The following is a 19,407-nucleotide window of genomic DNA, read 5'->3' on the forward strand; positions in this document are numbered from 1 at the left end:
AGCTTACGCTGGACACTGGCTACTAACTGTACACACTTTGTGGCTTAGGTTTGGCTCTCAGGCCTATACTTACCTGACTGCGAATGTCTTTAGGTCGGGCTTGGTCCGGGTCTGCCGCCTCCGGCCTCCAGGTAGTGTCCAGCCCGCTGCCGCTGTTCTTACTGCACGACTGTGTCTTTCTCTGTATAGCCGCCGGGTCCCCCTAGCTTCCGGGCGACTGCTAGGGCCTTTCTCTGCGCTGGTCTGGCCTCCCACCAGCTCTGCACCGCTCGCTCCTACTTCAAGTCCTCTCTCCTCCACACTCTCTCCCGCTCTGCTCTGGCTCTCACCAGTTCCCTCCAGTTACACCCTTCTAGACTCTGCCCCCTGTGCCTGCTCTGTGTCTCTCTGACAGGCCATGTAGGGCTCTGGAAAGTTCCAGCAAATTCCCCTACTTTGCATACTGCGGTCGTCTAGCAACTGATTAAGCGACCTTTCTTTCGCTTACTTTCCCTTCTTATGCGCCGTTTTGGTTCTAGCAGCTTGGTACTTAGTCTTAAAGGCGCCACACACATAGTAATGCTTTAGTATTCTGGAACCCTCTTTTGCGGGGGTTACAGATGTACCAGATGTAAAGTTTATATATACTCATCTAACTGTACACTTAGCACAACCTACATATATGTATTTCCATTCAAGGTTTTTTTTTTTTTTTTGGCCGGAGGTAGTCTTTAAATAGACATAATTTAGAAGTCTACGTTTTAAAAGTCCCCAGGTGCCTAACCCTGATGTAGCCCAAGAAAGAAACACATAAAGAGCAACTGTAATGAATACAGTAGAATTTAATTACTATTCAGGATACCAATTTTGATGTTAATTATCCTCGTTTCATCATCCCAAACACTTCTTATATCTATATATTGCCTTATATTACTGAAAACACCTCCCCCCAAGTAATGCTTAGCCTAAGCTATGATATCATGCAGCCTTCTCCCCCAGAGCATTCTGGGAGGTTAAGTAATGTTCCTGCTAACCTCACATACTCAACAATCCCATACTGATTCAGCTAGCAAGTAGCAAAGATGCTGATACCCCCGACAAGTTTAAGATTGTAAAGTAAGTTGAGATAAGGTTTTACAATGGGCAAACAATGGCTAAATAATTTATGAATATTGTAAAAACATGCAATTTTAGCAATTGTATTTATTAAGTTATGTACAGTTAAGCTCCCCATTATCCACTAGAGCTGTGGAGCTCAGAATGACCCACCCTGGCACAATTTTTGCAGCTTCTGCAGGTGCCCCAAGCTCAACTCAACATTAGATTTTTCAGCATAAGTTAGATTCATCAAAAGCTCGTAGACTTTCCATATTTAAAATTGGAAACCCATCAATTTAATCGTATCATGTACAAATAAAAAGAGACACAATATGAGGCAGAATTGTATTATTAACAAATGCTAACATTTCATCAGCTAAGAAGCAATATACAATTGTCAAACATGTGCAAAGCCTTAACAAGTAATACATTAGGAAGCTATAGCAGATTATTTCAGTGCTGCTGATTATATAATTAAATTATTGCATCGATTATGCCTAACCTAACACAAGCACAGATCAATATGTTTTCAGAGTGTTTTTGACAGCAATCTGTCCCACAATCACAGCAATGATGAGCCCAATGACATGTCCTGTCTGTGATGCAGCTTTTTGACTTGTTCCTGTGTGCAATGAAAAGAAGATTGCTTTAGTTTGTGTGCAGATTACGGCATTAGCTATTCTGATATCCTAAAAAAGCAGTACAGTAAGTATTAGTATAAGCATGGCTCAAAAACTCATAAAAAGGTAGCAGGAAAAAAGGGCGCCGCCATAGACTCTAACAGATAGACAGACACAGAACATTTATATTGCACATTTCTCCTGGTGGACTCAAAGTTCCAGAGCTGCAGCCACTAGGGCGTGCTCTTAGGCATTAGCAGTGCAAGGGAGTTTTGCCCAAGGTCTCCTATTGAATAGGTGCTGGCTTACTGAAAAGGAAGAGCAGAGATGCATTTATCACATCTCTAATGCATTTATCGCTCTTACGGTGCCCAAAGCAGAAAAGGGCGCGGGATAAATACCGTTGTCAACATTAGAACATTAAAGTTTTTGAAATGTGTTATCCGTTTAGAAACATGCAACATTATAGTTTTGTCATATTATGTTGTTGATTGTACAGATTTTAAGTTATCAAATGTATTATCGTTTCTATGTGTGTAAGGGTGTTTGTGCAGGGGGGTGGTTAGGGTTAGGCACCACCAGGGGGTTGGTTAGGTTAGACCGGGGGGTGGTTAGATACCACCAGGGAAGGTATTGAGGCACCACCAGGGGGGTGGTTAGGGTTAGGCACCACCAGGGGGCTGTTAGGGTTAGACACCACCAGGGGGGTGGTTTGGGTTAGGCACCACCAAGGGAGTGGTTAGGTTTAGGCACCACCAGGGGAGGGTTCTGTGTGAGAGTAGGGTTACGTTAAGCTGTATCCTTGAATTATGTTTTAAAGTAAATATCTTTTCATTTTGATTTCCCGTCTGTTTTAAAGGAATACTTAAGGCAAAAATAAAAAATGAGTTTTACTCACCCGGGGCATCCCTCAGCCCTCTGAAGCTGGATGGTGCCCTCGCAGCCCCGCTCGGATCGTCCTGTCCCCGCCGGCGGCTACTTCCGGGTTCGGCGACAGCCGCCGACAGGCTGGGAACGCGGCTGATTCTCCGCATTCCCAGCCGCTATATCACCCTCTATGCTGCTATAGCTATAGCATCATAGAGGGTGATATAGCAGCTGGGAACGCGGAGAATCAGCCGCGTTCCCAGCCTGTCGGCGGCTGTCGCCGAACCCGGAAGTAGCCGCCGGCGGGGACAGGACGATCCAAGCGGGGCTGCGAGGGCACCATCCAGCTTCAGGGGGCTGAGGGATGCCCCGGGTGAGTAAAACTCATTTTTTATTTTTGCCTTAAGTATTCCTTTAAAACGGTATTTACCATTGACCAATCTTGTTAATGATGTTTATCGTTATTGGATTTCGTTATCTGCCTGCTTCAATTCGTTCTCCAGCCACGCCCTTTTTTCTGCATGTCCTTTCTTCAAGCACGCCATTAAAAAAATTTGGTTTTTGATATACAGTATATAAAAACTATACATTTGGTTTATGCAACTGGTCTCTACTAACTGCAAAGCAACAGAAAATAGAAAAATTCACATAATAAAAATCAAAAATTTTAATACACCTTTGCAGTGCCAATAAAAAAATTATCCACCCATACACTCATAAGTATATATGTTTTTGTTTATAAGGAATACGTACCAGTATTGAAGGCTTGACTTCCAACTGTAAAATAAAAGTCAACAATATAAAGCTCATCACAGAAAAAATAAGACTTAATAGATCCTCTGTATGTAAAATTCCCCAATAATGTTTTGTTTGCTAAAAGCACAGCATCATTTCTAACACTGAGCTGTATTATTTTCTCCACACGGAATGTATTATTTAGAAAATTTTGAGAAACTGGCACACTCTTATCCATGTTATGAATGGGTTAAAGGGATAATTAAGTCAGATAAACAAAAGGCAGTTTTACTTACCTGGGGCTTCTACCGCCCCCCCTGCAGTCGCCCTGTGCCCGCGCCAGTACTCAACGGTCTTCCGGTCCCCTGCCATGCCTCAGTTTCGCTTTTGACTGAGCCTGACACCGACCACTGTGCATGTATGGCCCTGGCAGCACGTCCTTGTTTGCGCTCCCATTATCGGGAGCGTCCTGCGCAGATGCAGTAGAGATTTTCTTGTACTGCGCCTGTGCAGAATGCACCTGGCAATGGAAGCCCGAACAAGGATGCGCGCCACCAGAGCCATGCAGGCACAGTAGCTGGCAACAGACTCGGTCGCCAAAAGCAAAACTGAGCCTCAGCGGGGGAGTACTGCAGGTCAAGCAAGGTCATCGCTGCAGTTTTCCCTCCGTCCTCTGGGTAGCACTGTAACCCTATAGTGAGATTGCCGGCTGTCGTCATGATGACAGAAGGCGATCTCACCAGGGGGAAGCACAGCCTCGGAGGAAAGGAAGCAGAATGGAGGCCGACATTGGGATCCTCCAGGAGGTGAGTTAAAATGCCCGCTGCGTGCATTGCTCTGCACTGAACCTCCGGCGGCTACCCTGAGTGTAGGTCGGGGTTACCGCTTTGAGCTGCAGTTTTCTGCCCCGACTGTAGCTCGGGGTTACCGCCAAGGTGGATAAGCATTGAAGGCTGAGTTCACTTATAAAGAAAAGTGCATTATCAATATGCTCACTACAAATATATCCATAGCACTCCATAGAAGGGATAACTGTTTTGTAATGCTGTTTTAATCACTTGACGATGATTACATTCACCTGACGATGGATCAGGGAACCTCCCAGTGATGCTTCCCGACGAACGAGGTTCCCCGATACATCTCCCTGCCTGCAAGAACACGCGACAGCACATGACAGGCGCGAACGAGAAGTCAAGCTATCGCGGTACTTTGCGTGGGAGTCGTCGGAGATCTTAAAGATATGCTCACTCATGGCAGTCGGCAAACTTCATTCATGTAATTGCGTGCCTGTACCCATGTTGCGAGATCGTGGAAACGATTGCTTGTTGCTCAAAAAATCGTTGTGAAAATCGCCTTGAAGGTACGGGTCCTGTTCTATAAACAAAGATTAGTGATCACTCTGATCACCATTTAGCTGCTCTGTGGTAAACAACATAGGCCATGGCTTGCCACTATTCTATATCGTGACACATCCCTTTATAATTCAATATAAATCAAGAACTCAAAATGTTATTGTCGATTTGATTTGGAAAAATGTCTATGGAAGACAGATTTGTTTGTATTTGATTTGATATTTGTTAATGTCGGATCAAACTCAAAATAAAAATTATATTAAAATGAAAAAGTACCTTTAAAAAATATATATATAAAACATTTTACACTGTAAATAAAGCATAATGCCACCACGCTACTTCTAACCCATTGATTCCATAACTCCTTTATAAACCTTATGCTGAGAACAAGCCGCTGTGCATTCTGGGCCATTTTTTTTCTCCCTGCAGCACAAGAGATGCCGAAGATTCCTCAGGCTTCCTCCATTAGGTTTAATTTATGATCTGCAGCTGCTCTTTCCTCATGGGGGATTCTCAGGGGTTTTCTTTATTTTCAAAAACATTTACTGAAGAGCATTTGCTTAGTCCAATTGTGTGCAAGTGAGAAGGGAAGAAGGCAAGCATTGTAGATCCTCTTCAGGAACTACTCTTTTTAAAGAATAAATGAAATATCAATAAACCCCTATGAGGAGATGGACTAGTCCAAAACGATTAACATTTGGGATTAACTCAGATTGATTTCTATCTTTGACTAATGAATATATCCCTAATTCTGAGCCATGACACTATCTGCATGACATTTCTATGTTTTCCCTATATTTGCACGGAAGTGCTCTTGTTTCCATAGAAAAAAAATATTGGTATGTTTTCTGCTTTCTCTCACAATAGGCCCTCAAATGTGGCAGCCTGGCAGGGATATTCCATTGTAAGCCTCACTGAGGGTCAAGTAATGATGTGACTTGTTCAATGCTTTCTGTAAATTGGCAAGAAAAATATATCAGTTCTACTGTATATACTGTAAATGCATAGTTAAATATTTAACAGCTAGTTTACAGCAGATGCCAAAATACAGATTACCTGACATGAGAGATATTGCTGAGGCAACGGCCTCAATTCACTAAGTTTATCTCCTGTCTTTGATAAAGTTTTTTTAGAGTTATTACCATGGTGATAAGGCATGTAGTATTTAGGAAACATTTTACCTCAGGCAAACCTAAAGTTAACTCTTCTGTCTTTAATTTAAGATGAGGTCTCTAAAGTTAACTCTTCAATGCTTAAAATAACTCCAGAATTCTAAAGTTAAAGACAAGCTGTTAATTAACTGCGTGTGAAAATAACTATATTAAGGACTGAAGTGATAAGATAACTCTCTCACTGAGAAAACGTATCTCTACACCTTAATAAGGCAAGAGCGATGTGTGGAGGTAAGTTTTATCTTGCCTTATTATCTCCGGCATCATCTTAGTGAATTGAGGCCAAAGTATGTAACACATATAAGGGAGTAAATATACCCCTTTCATAAATAAGTCCATGCAAAAAATACCTTTCTTTTGCTGGTTGATACAAAAAATAAAACTAATTTCCATATATAGTATACACCCTAAAACCAAACTATCCTCACCATCAAAAGTGATAGGGCCATAGGAAACAAGTGAATCTCCGTCGCTCTGAGCAGCTCTCTTTCTTCTTGAACCAGTGCATTTCTATATTGCAGAAAAAAAACAACAACAGTAAAATATAAATTTATTTACATCTCCTACAAATCTTCACTATAAGCATGTAGAGGAACTTACAGGACACGTGGCTGGGTCACAAAGTTTGGTAAAACAGTTTATGTATATGGATGATGCTGGTAGCCCACTGTGCTGCATGAAGCGGAATGCCTTAAAGTAAAACTGGGCAGACTTACTAACGCCATTTGAGGTAACATTAACATTGGATGATACATTGCACCTGGAGAAAAAACAAGATGGTTAATTTAACTTGGTTGGTGAGCATCAGTAAAAGAAGCAGTTAACGTACTCCTAACCTTTATTTTTCAAAGCTGTGTAAAAAATAAGCCACCACACAACTTACATATTCCGGGTCCCCATCGCTGCTTCTTCTTCCGTCCTGGGCAGCTCTGCCATTCTGCTGCAGTGTCCTTTCCTAAATGCCAGCAACTTCATAGCAATAGCGCTGACCCGGAAGCACTACACCGGAAGCCATTGCTGTGAAGATGCCTGCATATATAAGAGAACACTGTGGCAGAACAGCAAAGCTGACAGGACAGAAGAAGCAGTGATGGGAACCCAGAGTTGGTGAGTTGGGTGGTGGATTATTTTTTAACAGGTTTTTAATCATTAAAGCAGGAGGGGTGGTTCAAATGGGAGTGCTCAGGGGAGATAGGGGCAGTCTTAGGAGAAGAACTACCACTTCCTCCATGCCCTTATTGGACATTCTTTACCAGTCAAAGATTTTGACTGAGCAGAACGTGACCCACAGGGGGCACTAAAAAAAAAAAAAGGAAGGTGCAGCGACATACAGTATGTCATAGCACCACATATACAAAAGGTATGAAAAGAATGCAAACAACCCCCCCCCCCCCCCCACACACACACACACACACACACACACACTTTACCAGTACATTGGTACTTTAAGACGTTTATTCTATTTACAGATGACATGAAAAAAATTAGCTTGGCAGAAACTCCCACTCTTCCACTCAACATCCAAAATTACAAAAACAAAAAAATTGTGTGGTTCATATTCCTATGGCATCCCTGCTAGAGGATAAATTACATTATACATATGCTATATCACAAAGGCAAAGTGGTTAGCTCCTTTGCCTTGTAACCCTAGATTCTGAGATTCCCCGCCAGGATGTTTTCCTTTCATGGAGTTGGTATATTCTCCCCCTGTTTGCATATGTTTACTCCAGACATTCCATTTTGCTCCATAACCCAAAACATATTGGATAGATTACTGGCACCCTGAAACCCCACCCAAGCATGTATTAGCCAATTCTTATCTATCTGTCACTGATTAAGATGACTGCCTAAAGCAGGAAGTAACATCTTATGCATCCTTTTACACCTCTGCAATTTCTGTAGTTTTTTATTTTAATTTTTCCAAAAATTTGTCCATCATCACAAAGGGATCATGCACTGCTGCAGGCATGTTGGGAATGTGTAACCACTCCCACCTCTACCACCTCTATAGCAGGTGACAGAAACACCAGGCATGTAATAAAGTAGAACATAGGCAGAGCTCTAGAGCAGTGACTAGAATGTGCGGTCAGCGTATTTAGTGAAGATCTAATGTCAGTGGTTGCCCAGGACTAAAACTTGTTATCAAGACAACCAGTAAAAACTGTGTAAACACCTGGAGGACCCAATAAGTGTCGCCAGCGCATCCCTTTAATTACTGACATGTCTAAAGGGGTGTACAAGTCACCCAAAGACAGGGGCATGACTTAACCACCCCACCACCCCCACACCGCAAAATTTGGCAGTCTGGGCACCTCCACATGCTGCTGTGTGCTGCACCCCCCTCCCCAAACGTGTATGCAGCACACAAATCCCTCCCTCCCCCCCCCCCCCCGTACTGTATCTGGTTCTGGCAGGGATACAGAGCTACTTAACTTCCCCTTTAGTATAGCCGCCATGCAGCCACTAACTTAGCGGCTCCCAACATTGCGAGTCGCTGGGTGATAGGCTGTACAGCGGCTACACTAGTGAAGAGGGCCTGTCCCTCCGTGGTAACAAGGTACAGTATGAAACTCTGCTGCCATTCTCCCTTGCATCCCAGGACTGGGCCTCCTCCGCCCCTGCAGGGGTCACTGATGCTATTGTTACACCCCTGCCCACAGGGTTTGAGACTAGAGACTTCTCAGTAAAGACCATCTCAACCAGCCACCTCTGCTGAAAACCCTGTAGTGTGTGTATGAGGCTTACATTATGCGTGTTTCAGTTCAGAGTGTCTAATTAACCATAAAACCGCTGTAACTCTGATAATCTAACAGCACCGGACCCTGCAAATGACCTGTTTGTATATTACATCACATATTGCAAGATGTGCATACTTACCCAACAAAAAAATCGAACTTGTTTCCTTGGGCTGGTAGAGGCGAAACGTAAGGGGAAGGAGTGGCAAAGCACTGATCCAGTAATACATTGTAGCTGTGGAGAAATTAAAAAGACACCTCTATGTAACTATCTTTTTGCGTACATTGCAAATGTAGTTAATTATTTTTAAAAAACTCAAGTGAGCTGAGCATAGTTACAAGAAAACTGTTAATCGTTAACTTTTCCTGAACCTCCAATCAATTAACTGCCAGATGACAAACTAATCAGCAGATCAGCATTCTGGTTAGCCTAGTCAATAGAGATTTGCAGAGAAGAAAACAATTTTGCCTACTGAAGCAGTTACTAATGAACTTTACCTAGTCAAAATGTTATAATAATAATAATAAAAATAATAATAATAATAATTCCAGTATTTGTATAGCGCTTTTTTCGTGTTGGACTCAAAGCGATTTGCGAAGCAGCCACTAGAGCAGTAACAGTGTTAGGGAGTCTTGCCCAAGAACTCTTACTGTATAGGTGCAGGCTTACTGAATAGGAAGAGCCAAGATTCAAACCAAGGTCGTCTATCCAAGAGGCAGAGCCCATTACACTATCCAGCCACTTATAATTTTGAGAGACTGGGAGTGTAGTGTGATCATGCACAGTGTTTATACTTGTGCAACACTTTTAATGAGTACCTCCAGTGTAATATAGTACTGTAATGTAAAGCTGGTGATTGAAAGGGAATATAAATCACCCATTCACTGGAAAATAGCTATAATTGTTATACCTCCATCAGCAAAAATGTTATAGCAGTTTTTGCCCGAAGCCTCTCTGTTGAAGCTTAGGACCTATTCACACTACAAAGTAGCAAATTGTGCTGGTGATTTCACTGCGATCAGCATTGTAAAATCACTGTACACTCCCCCGATTCCCAACGATCGCGATCAGTGCTTGTTTAAGCACAAAAAAAGTATCGATTGAGAATCGCGACAAAATGCTGCAGGTAACATGTTTTGCGATTGCCATTAATCACAAAAACGCCCAAAATCGGCAGAAATTGCGGCAGTGAGATCACTACTATTAGGTTTCTATTGCGCTAGCGCTTTAAAAAGCACTAGCGCTTGAGCGATTAGCGGGAATCACCTACTAATCGCTCTAGTGAGAATGGGAACTTCCAACTCTGTGGCCACGCCCTCCTGTGTTGCTACGGCCCACTCCCAGCTCAGCAACCATGGCTTGATAGGAGGCCACTGACTGGTTGTGGGCAAAGCTCTGAACTTCAAGAACTACAATAAAAATAACGTAATGAAAAAAGTGCTTAATTTTTGCAATAATTAGTTATAAATTATTTAGTCAGTGTTTGCCCATTGTAAAATCTTTTCTCTCCCTGATTTACGTTCTGATATTTATCACATGGTGACATCTATACTGCTGGCAGTTGATGTCTGTAGATGCTGCTTTTTTGGTGGATGGAAACAGCTGTTATTTCCCATACTGCAACAAGGCTCCCACAGTGGGATGTCAGTACCATGGTCCTGACATCACACTGTGGGAGGGGTTTCACCACAATATCAGCCATACAGAGTCTCCTGATGATCCGTTTCAGAAAAGATAAAGATTTCTCATAGGAAAAGGGGTATCAGCTACTGATTAGGATGAAGTTCAACCCTTGTTTACAGTTCTTCTTTAAGTTTTACGACAGGGAAGGGGGGGGAGCAAGGTTTAACAATTATCGCATTTTCCAGTGAATGGGTAATTTACATTCCCTTTCAATCCCTGAAGCTACATAAGGACACTAAATGGAGAACATTAATTGCTTTTATTTGTATGTGAAATTACACTGGAGGTAGTCTTTAAGATCACACACAGAGGTCTATTCACTAAAATCAGGTAAAATTGCAATGTGAATATAGCGCACAGCAATTTTTCAGCAAGTTACACACATAGTGCAACTCACATCACGTAGGAATTGCATGCGTTGCCAGTATAAAGCGCATAACAAGATGAACCAGGTAAAATAGTAAAGACAGTTATTTCAACAATGTACTCAGGGCCGGATTTACCATAAGGCACTGTAGGCACTTGCCTACAGGCATCTAATGATGGAAAGGCTGCTCACTCCCTTACCCAAGTGCCTATTTCTTGCCTAAACTATACACAGTCCAAGCAGAGTGTAAATGAGAGGTTACTCACCCGGGTCTCGTGCGGCATTCCACTGACCAGATCTCCCAGGGGCACCTCTAGCTACCTAATACTTGGGGGCACCTCTAGCTACTCAATAATGAGGATAGCTCTGGCTACCTAATGCTAAGAGCCACCTGTAGCACTGGCGAACTCAGGGGGCTATTCCGGGTGTCTGGAACCTCCCCCCTGCACTGAGCTGTGTATTCAGCCAGGGAAGCCCGCATAATATAAACAGCCTCATTCTCCCTCCCTTCTTACTTCTGGTGCCTCCCTCCAGCTAATAGAATGAGAGAGGCAGCCGGGCTTCCCCTCACAACCCTCACAAGAAGATGCAGCCTGCAGTGAGAGAATGTTGATTATGGAGTCCTGGACTCTCCACAGCACAGAAGTGTCAGACATGATGAAATTAGAGTGCAGGCAAGCTGGTAAATATGCACAGGCATGATGCAGAGCTTGCCTGGACTCAGGGTCTGTGGGCAAACATCTGTCTGGTCTCTCCCCATTGTTATAATGACTGCATGTGTGGATAAGGTGTGGATAACACGCTGAAAAGTTTTTGACAGTCCCTAGACTCCAGGAGGGCTTCTTTCTGACTTGTGTGAGAGACTGACAGGGACAGGAGTCCGATTACAGGCAAGTAGCCTGTGTGATGTGGGACTTCAATACAGATAAGTTCTCTGCTCCATCTCAGGCTATTCTCAATTTCTCCACTCCTCTCTCTGGGCTAGTGCAACGCCAAAATGACAATAGCAATTGCTAGCAATTTGTGAGTGTGATTTTGTGAAGTGATTTTCAGAGCGATTTTTGAATGAATTGCTCAAAAACATGCTACATGCAGTATACCTGCGATTTTGAAAAAATCACAACGCTGCTGTGGGAACACCCACATAGGGTAACATAAGCCAATCGCTTTTCAAATCACTGTTGATTTGAAAAACGCTCAGAAGCACTCTTGGTGTGCACCAGCCCTCCCTCATTCACCTTTGTTTCCCTCTTCCCCTAGAGCTGACTGTGTGTTCTTGTCTTACAGGAAAGCTAAATAAAAGTGCAATCCTGGTGAGGCAAAATATTATTATTTAGTATTTATGTAGCGCCGACATCTTCCGCAGATGCATATATCCCTGCATCATATGGGTATCGCTTGCGCTATGTGAAACTATGTAGCATATTCCACTGAATTGTCCAAACTAAGTCTATCTCCTGTTCCTCTCTTTAGGAGTTGTTCCAGCGCTGTACCCCGTTCACATTTGCTGCTACCAGAAGCCCTCAGAAACACTTGTGTCCTTGAGTACTTCCAAAGATAGGCAGCTCCGTAATACGCCAGCGCACTTTTGTGCATGGGCAGTATGGAGCCACCTGTATTCGGAAGCACTTGGGGACATACGTGCTTCTGGACCTTTCAGGAACCCCCCCCTTAAAAATCCTGCGTTTGCCCCTGTGTAGCTACCTATGATGGGCTGGGGAAATAAGGGAGAAGTGACAATTTGGCCAGTCAGCACACTTGCATTGTGGTTTGTCGGGTGTTTGTAGGATCACGGAGGGCAAAGTCTAGGGGCGACAGGACATTTGTGCCTATAGGCTCCTGTGATGTAAATCCAGGCCTGAATGTACTACAGCAAGAGTATGGGGGGAGGAAGGGGGGGCGGGGGTTGGCGTTGGTTGGTGGTGAAGTCAGTGCAAGTCAGTCCAGGCTGGTGAGTGCAGCACCGAGGACCCATGACGTTCAGGTCTCAGCACACTGGCACCTCAAGATCTAGCCTGGCTCACATATACATGTATACATGGGACCTGTTTTGGACTGATCTAGAATTAGCTCTAGACACTCATATTTTTTTCACTCATGTAAAGAGCAAATTAAACAAGTACTTATATACTCGAGTATAAGCCGACCCCTCAACTTTTACCATTTAAAACAGGGGAAAACTATTGAACCGAGTATTTGCCGAAGGTTGGAAATACAATAAGTATAAATACTCTCCACTGTACTGCCAGTCAGGAGAACCTTAATAAATGTAATTAGCCTGTGCTAACATTTCCAGTTACTTTAGCTGTTGGCATTGTGTGTCTTTCCTAGGGCAATTAGCTAAAGATTTAATTAATACATTTCTCAGTCACGTTGAAATGGAAGGACAGTGAAAGTGGTTGCTATAGGTTACCACATACTTTCACACAATATGTTTTGCAGCACTTACAGTCCCCTCGAGTGTCAAGGATAGCAAGTAAGCAATTGGGCATGACCGTTAAGCCTCCCTGCAGGCAAATTACAGTCAAGCAGAGGGAAAGTGGACGGCATGCTGTGTGTGAGCTCATGCTGGGCAGATTAGCTGCATTACTGTGTAACCCGGGGTGTGACATCTGTGCCCCCCATTCCTCTGCAATATATATATATATATATATATATATATATATATATATATATATTGTTTTGAAGCCTGCTGATAAGGGCGGGGCCCTGGTAGTGATGGACACAATAGATTATGAAAGAGAGATTTATTCCCAATTGTCTGATCAAAATGTGTATAAGAAACTACCAGGTAACCCCGCCCCACATTTGAAAACTGCATTGAAATGTATTTTGGATGAGGCTGTCAGGAAAAGTGTTATAGCAAAAGATTTAAGTGAGTACTTGTTTGTACAAAATCCTGTAATTCCTGTCCTTTACACCCTGCCCAAAGTCCACAAAATTCCCACAACACCACCTGGACGTCCAATTGTGGCTGGGATAGGGTCAGTTTTTGCTCCCTCAGCCACTTTGTTGGACAAAATACTTTCTCCCCTAGTCAGACAGACACCCTCGTACTTACGAGATACCACCGATTTTCTAAACAGGGTATCCAAAATTACATTTGATACAACTGAGGATATCTGGTTAGTTGGATGGGATGTATCATCTTTATACACGTCGATCCCACAAAACGAGGGGATTGGGGCGTGTATGAATTTGATTCGACAAAGTGATGAATATAACAGCCAGGAAATGGAGTTCATGGAAACTTTATTTCATTTTGTGTTGGACAACAATTATCTTATGTTTAAAGAGGAATTTTTTCTTCAACAGCGGGGCACAGCTATGGGATCCAATGTCGCTCCGTCTTTCGCAGGTGCATTTATGCACGATTTTGAGACCAAATATGTCTATTCTAATGTAGCGTTCGCCAGACATTGTCGCGTCTGGTGGCGCTACATAGACGATGTCTTCGCGATATGGCGGGGCAACATTGGATCCCTCATGTCCTTTCACTCAGAACTTAATAATTTTCATCCAAATATTGGATTTGAGATTGTCCATGACAGAACTGAAATTCATTTCCTGGACACGACCATACGAAGACAGGGGTGCTCTCTGTCTTCTAATCTGTACCAGAAACCGACCGATCGGAATCAACTTCTCCGCTTCGAGAGCTACCACCCACCCGCTGTCTTCCGCTCTGTAGCCAGGAGCCAGCTGATGCGGGTTAATAGGATCGTCTCGGATGAGACACAGGCTGCACAGGCTAGACAGCGGATGTGTGAGAGGCTCTCGGAGCGGGGATACCCTGAATCTTTGTTACAAGAGAAGTTGCAACGTGTCATAGAGCCCGACTCCTCTCCAAGTGAACAAAAGTGTACCCAAGCACGTCTTCCTTTTGTGTGCCAGTTTCGTGGCTTTTCCCATAAGGTACTTGTAAGTGTGAGGCGACATTGGCACATGCTTGCGGATGCCTATCCGGAAATACCAGAATTTTCTCTGCCTCCTATCCCTGCGTATAGGAAGAACGAGACAGTGGGTACACGTTTGGTCCATGCCGACACTGGTCCTGCCCCTAAGAGTCTATCTACTTTTTTGCGTTCGACACGAGTGGGAAGTTTCCCTTGTTTATCCTGTAGTGAGTGCCGCCATGTTATAAAAGGCTCGACATTTGGGGATGGATATGGTGTCAGATTCCACCTGACCTGCCAGAGCTCTTATGTTGTGTATTTATTGCGATGCCCCTGTGGACTGAATTACATAGGGGAAACCACCCAAAAGGTGAGGGATCGCATTGCACAACATAGGAGCTCTGTCAGGAATGTCAACTCTGACTTACCTGTAGCTCGCCATTGTAGGGAGTTTGGTCACAAAGATGTAGACCTTAAATTTATGATCATTGACCATATCCCCAAACCAAGAAGGGGAGGGGATAGAATATTGATGTTAAAGCGACGTGAGGTATTATGGATCGATAGATTGGGTAGTCTACACCCAGGAGGTCTCAATCATGACTTTGACCTTCATCTCTTTTTATAATTTTCAGGTCTGGATTTTCTCTAGAAAAACGAATAGGATACTCTTGGGTCTGGATAAGACATTATTCTACATAAGATTGTCTGGGATCAGATAAGTGGATTATGTATTATGGACTGCCGTATGTGCATATGCAATTTATTGCCTTCCTGTTTTGTTTACTTCCTTGATTGGGAGATCATGTGATGTAATGATGTCATTTCCCTGCAGGTATAAAACTGATCATGTGATTTGTATTGATTAGCATTGATAAAGGCTGTGGACAGCCGAAACGTTTGCTGTTGTGCTGCTGTAAGCTGCATTATTTGCTCAATAAACTGAGCTTGTGTGCTGCAATTCTCTGGATTTTTTGTTGTACTTCAGGGGAACTGGGCACCCCCAATTGCGTGCACACCACCAGGAGAGTGTTATCCGTCTGTTGAGCTGCTGACCACCTCTGGACTTTATATATATATATATATATATATATATACATCTCTGTCACCCACTGCCTCCCCCCCCCCCCCCCCCCCCCAGAGTAGAGCCATATGTACATGTATTTCGGCTCTCCCCCCACATGTGCAGAGCTTTACACAGTGGAGCAGTGTGTGCATTTGGTTTTGCCTCCCCCCCCCCCCACCAGAACCAAATGGAGTGGACCCAGGGATCCACATTCTAATTCTGCACGTTATAATCCCTCACATATACAGTGGGTTGCAAAAGTATTCGGCCCCCTTGAAGTTTTCCACATTTTGTCACATTACTGCCACAAACATGCATCAATTTTATTGGAATTCCACGTGAAAGACCAATACAAAATGGTGCACATGTGAGAAGTGGATCGACAATCATACATCATTCCAAACATTTTTTACAAATAAATAACTGCAAAGTGGGGTGTGCGTAATTATTCGGCCCCCTGAAGCAATACTTTGTAGAACAACCTTTTGCTGCAATTACAGCTGCCAGTCTTTTAGGGTATTTCTCTACCAGCTTTGCACATCTAGAGACTGAAATCCTTGCCCATTCTTCTTTGCAAAACAGCTCAGTCAGATTAGATGGACAGCGTTTGTGAACAGCAGTTTTCAGATCTTGCCACAGATTCTCGATTGGATTTAGATCTGGACTTTGACTGGGCCATTCTAACACATAGATATGTTTGTTTTAAACCATTCCATTGTTGCCCTGGCTTTATGTTTAGGGTCATTGTCCTGCTGGAAGGTGAACCTCTGCCCGTCTCAAGTCTTTTGCAGTCTCCAAGAGGTTTTCTTCCAAGTTTGCCCTGTATTTGGCTCCATCCATCTTCCCATCAACTCTGACCAGCTTCCCTGTCCCTGCTGAAGAGATGTACCCCCCGAGCATGATGCTGCCACCACCATATTTGACAGTGGGGATGATGTGTTCAGAGTGATGTGCAGTGTTCGTTTTCCGCCACACATAGCGTTTTGCATTTTGGCCAAAAAGTTCCATTTTGGTCTCATCTGACCAGAGCACCTTCTTCCACATGGTTGCTGTGTCCCCCACATGGCTTGTGGCAAACTGCAAACGGGACTTCTTAAGCTTTCTGTTAACAATGTCTTTCTTCTTGCCACTCTTCCATAAAGGCCAACTTTGTACAGTGCATGACTAATAGTTGTCCTATGGACAGAGTCTCCCACCTGAGCTGTAGATCTCTGCAGCTCGTCCAGAGTCACCATGGGCCTCTTGACTGCATTTCTGATCAGCGCTCTCCTTGTTCGGCCTGTGAGTTTAGGTGGATGGCCTTGTCTTGGTAGGTGTACAGTTGTGCCATACTCCTTCCATTTCTGAATGATCGCTTGAACAGTGCTCCGTGGGATGTTCAAGGCTTTGGAAATCTTTTTGTAGCCTAAGCCTGCTTTAAATTTCTCAATAACTTGATCCCTGACCTGTCTTGTGTGTTCTTTGGACTTCACGGTGTTGTTGCTCCCAATATTCTCTTAGACAACCTCTGAGGCCCTCACAGAGCAGCTGTGACTGACATTAGATTACACACAGGTGCACTCTATTTAGTCATTAGCACTCATCAGGGAATGTCTATAGGCAACTGACTGCACTCAGATCAAAGTGGGCCGAATAATTATGCACACACCACTTTGCAGTTATTTATTTGGAAAAAATGTTTGGAATCATGTATGATTTTCGTTCCACTTCTCATGTGTACACCACTTTGTGTTGGTCTTTCATGTGGAATTCCATTAAAATTGAATCATGTTTGTGGCAGTAATATGACAAAATGTGGAAAACTTCAAGGGGGCCAAATACTTTTTCAACCCACTGTATAGTCGAGGGGGCACTTGAGGGGAACAGATATTACCGTACTTCACTGATCTGCACATATGGTAGAAGCATTAGTGGGTTACACTTGGTTGTGACTCAAGTATAAGCCGAGACCCCCGCTTTTGGGCCACTTTTTTGGTTCCAAAAACTCAGCTTATGCTCGAGTATATACTGTACTCAACAGTATCAAACTCAATAATAATGATAGCTGAAGACTATAGCTACCAAATTGTACATTTACTATATTTCCTGCAGTTGGGACCCAAGCACAGTGGGGTGTCTGCTATATATTGGTTGCTACCTATGTTCATTGTTACCAGCCTTGTTAAAAATGTCTGCTAAAATGATCAAAATACTTATAAATGTACATACCTTGTCGTTGTGCTATTACTCCTTACTTGAACATATACTGTTTGCAGTAGGGTAAAAACTGATCCATTTGAGACTGCAGTAGTGAAATTATTATCCTGTTAATTACAAGACAAGGGAAGCTGTTAAGCTTGAATCCTGCCCACATATACTCCACCCACATCATCAGCACTGGGTGAAAATGTTTTTTTAAAAATGATTAACGTTTAGGACACCTTTAGATTTGAACATATACTGTAGTATAAACTATGCTTTTTGGTAGTTTTCAATGAGCTTTCAAAGTGTTTTCTACTCATGATATAATGAATTGGTTGTGTAGTACGGACAATTAATAGAACATTAGTAGAAAAGAAAGTAGTGTCATATTTTTAATTTCAGGTATATAGCTTTTTTTTTTATAACATCGCATCATTCTTTAACCAGTTCGGCCTATCTGGACGAGCTTCCTCGTCCAGATAGGCACTGGTGCTGCCGCCGGCTCTTGCGCGCGATCGGGCGCGCCCCCGCGCGCGCTCCCGCTGCCCGCCGCTAGCCCCCCGATCAGTGAATGGGAATATAATTCCCATTCACCGATCTAACTTCCCTGCAGAAATACCGACGCTTTCTCTCCAGAGAGCGCGGTATTTCTGCCCCCAGGAAACAACTCCTCAGCATTTTAGTTCCTAGATGCGAGCTGGTTCGCATCTAGGACTTTTTTCACTGTGGCCATCTTGTGGCCAAATAGTAAACTGCACCCACATACATTTTTGATTAAAAAAAAACATTATTTTACATTTAAAATTAGCAGTTTCCCTCCCACACCAAAAATTACCCACATACACTTTTTTTATTTAAAAAAAACAAAAACAACAATTAAAAAAAAAAAAAAAAACAACATAAATAGTTACCCAAGGGTCTGAACTTTTTAAATATGCATGTCAAGAGAATATGTTATTATATTATTTAAAATTATAAGCTTATAAATAGTGATGGACGCAAATTGAAAAAATGCACCTTTATTTCTAAATGAAATATCGGCACCATAAATTGTGATAGGGACATCGTTTAAATGGTATAATAAGCGGGACAGATGGGCAAATAAAATACATGCGTTTTAATTACGGTAGCGTATATTAATTTCAAACTATAATGGCCAAAAACTGAGAAATAATGAATTTCTTCCGTTTTTTTCTTATTCTTCCTGTTAAAATGCATTTACAGTAAAGTGGCTCTTAGCAAAATGTATCACCCACAGAAAGCCTAATTGGTGGCGGAAAAAACAAGCTATAGATCAATTCATTGTGATAAGTAGCAATAAAGTTATAGGCGAATGAATGGGAGGTGAACGTTGCTCGGATGCATGAGATTTTCGGACCGCGGCGCTGAACCGGTTAAAAATTGCAGTTTCCACAATACACTCAGCATTTTAAATGATTTCACAGAACAGGCTACTGATCCTTTGAATTTTTCTCTGCAATAAAACCATAAACAAAGAAAAGAAATTCGAGACATTTGAGATAAGTGCTTCAAAAGATGCTGTCCAGGACTTTATAAAGTCACAGAGCTCACAGAAGCTCCTTTGCATAGATAACTGAAATTTCTTAATGCTCCCTGTACTGTAAACAATATGAGACTCATATCTGTGCTAATAA

General features: G+C 42.8%; 1 protein-coding gene across 1 annotated transcript in view; it reads right to left on the minus strand.

Annotated features, from left to right (window-relative positions):
* Positions 1-1,448: 1,448 nt before the first annotated feature.
* LOC137522770 (zona pellucida-like domain-containing protein 1) overlaps positions 1,449-19,407 on the minus strand; it is a 35,250-nt gene continuing 17,291 nt past the window's right edge. The window contains exons 6-11 of the mRNA XM_068242831.1: positions 17,780-17,874; positions 8,701-8,793; positions 6,424-6,583; positions 6,252-6,333; positions 3,318-3,341; positions 1,449-1,699 (exon numbers count right to left, since the gene is read on the minus strand). Of these exons, the coding sequence (XP_068098932.1) occupies positions 1,596-1,699; positions 3,318-3,341; positions 6,252-6,333; positions 6,424-6,583; positions 8,701-8,793; positions 17,780-17,874 (558 nt within the window). The 3' untranslated portion in view covers positions 1,449-1,595. The remainder of the gene's footprint in view (positions 1,700-3,317; positions 3,342-6,251; positions 6,334-6,423; positions 6,584-8,700; positions 8,794-17,779; positions 17,875-19,407) is intronic.

Source organism: Hyperolius riggenbachi, chromosome 6 (genome assembly GCF_040937935.1).
Source record: "Hyperolius riggenbachi isolate aHypRig1 chromosome 6, aHypRig1.pri, whole genome shotgun sequence".
Lineage (NCBI taxonomy): Eukaryota > Metazoa > Chordata > Amphibia > Anura > Hyperoliidae > Hyperolius > Hyperolius riggenbachi.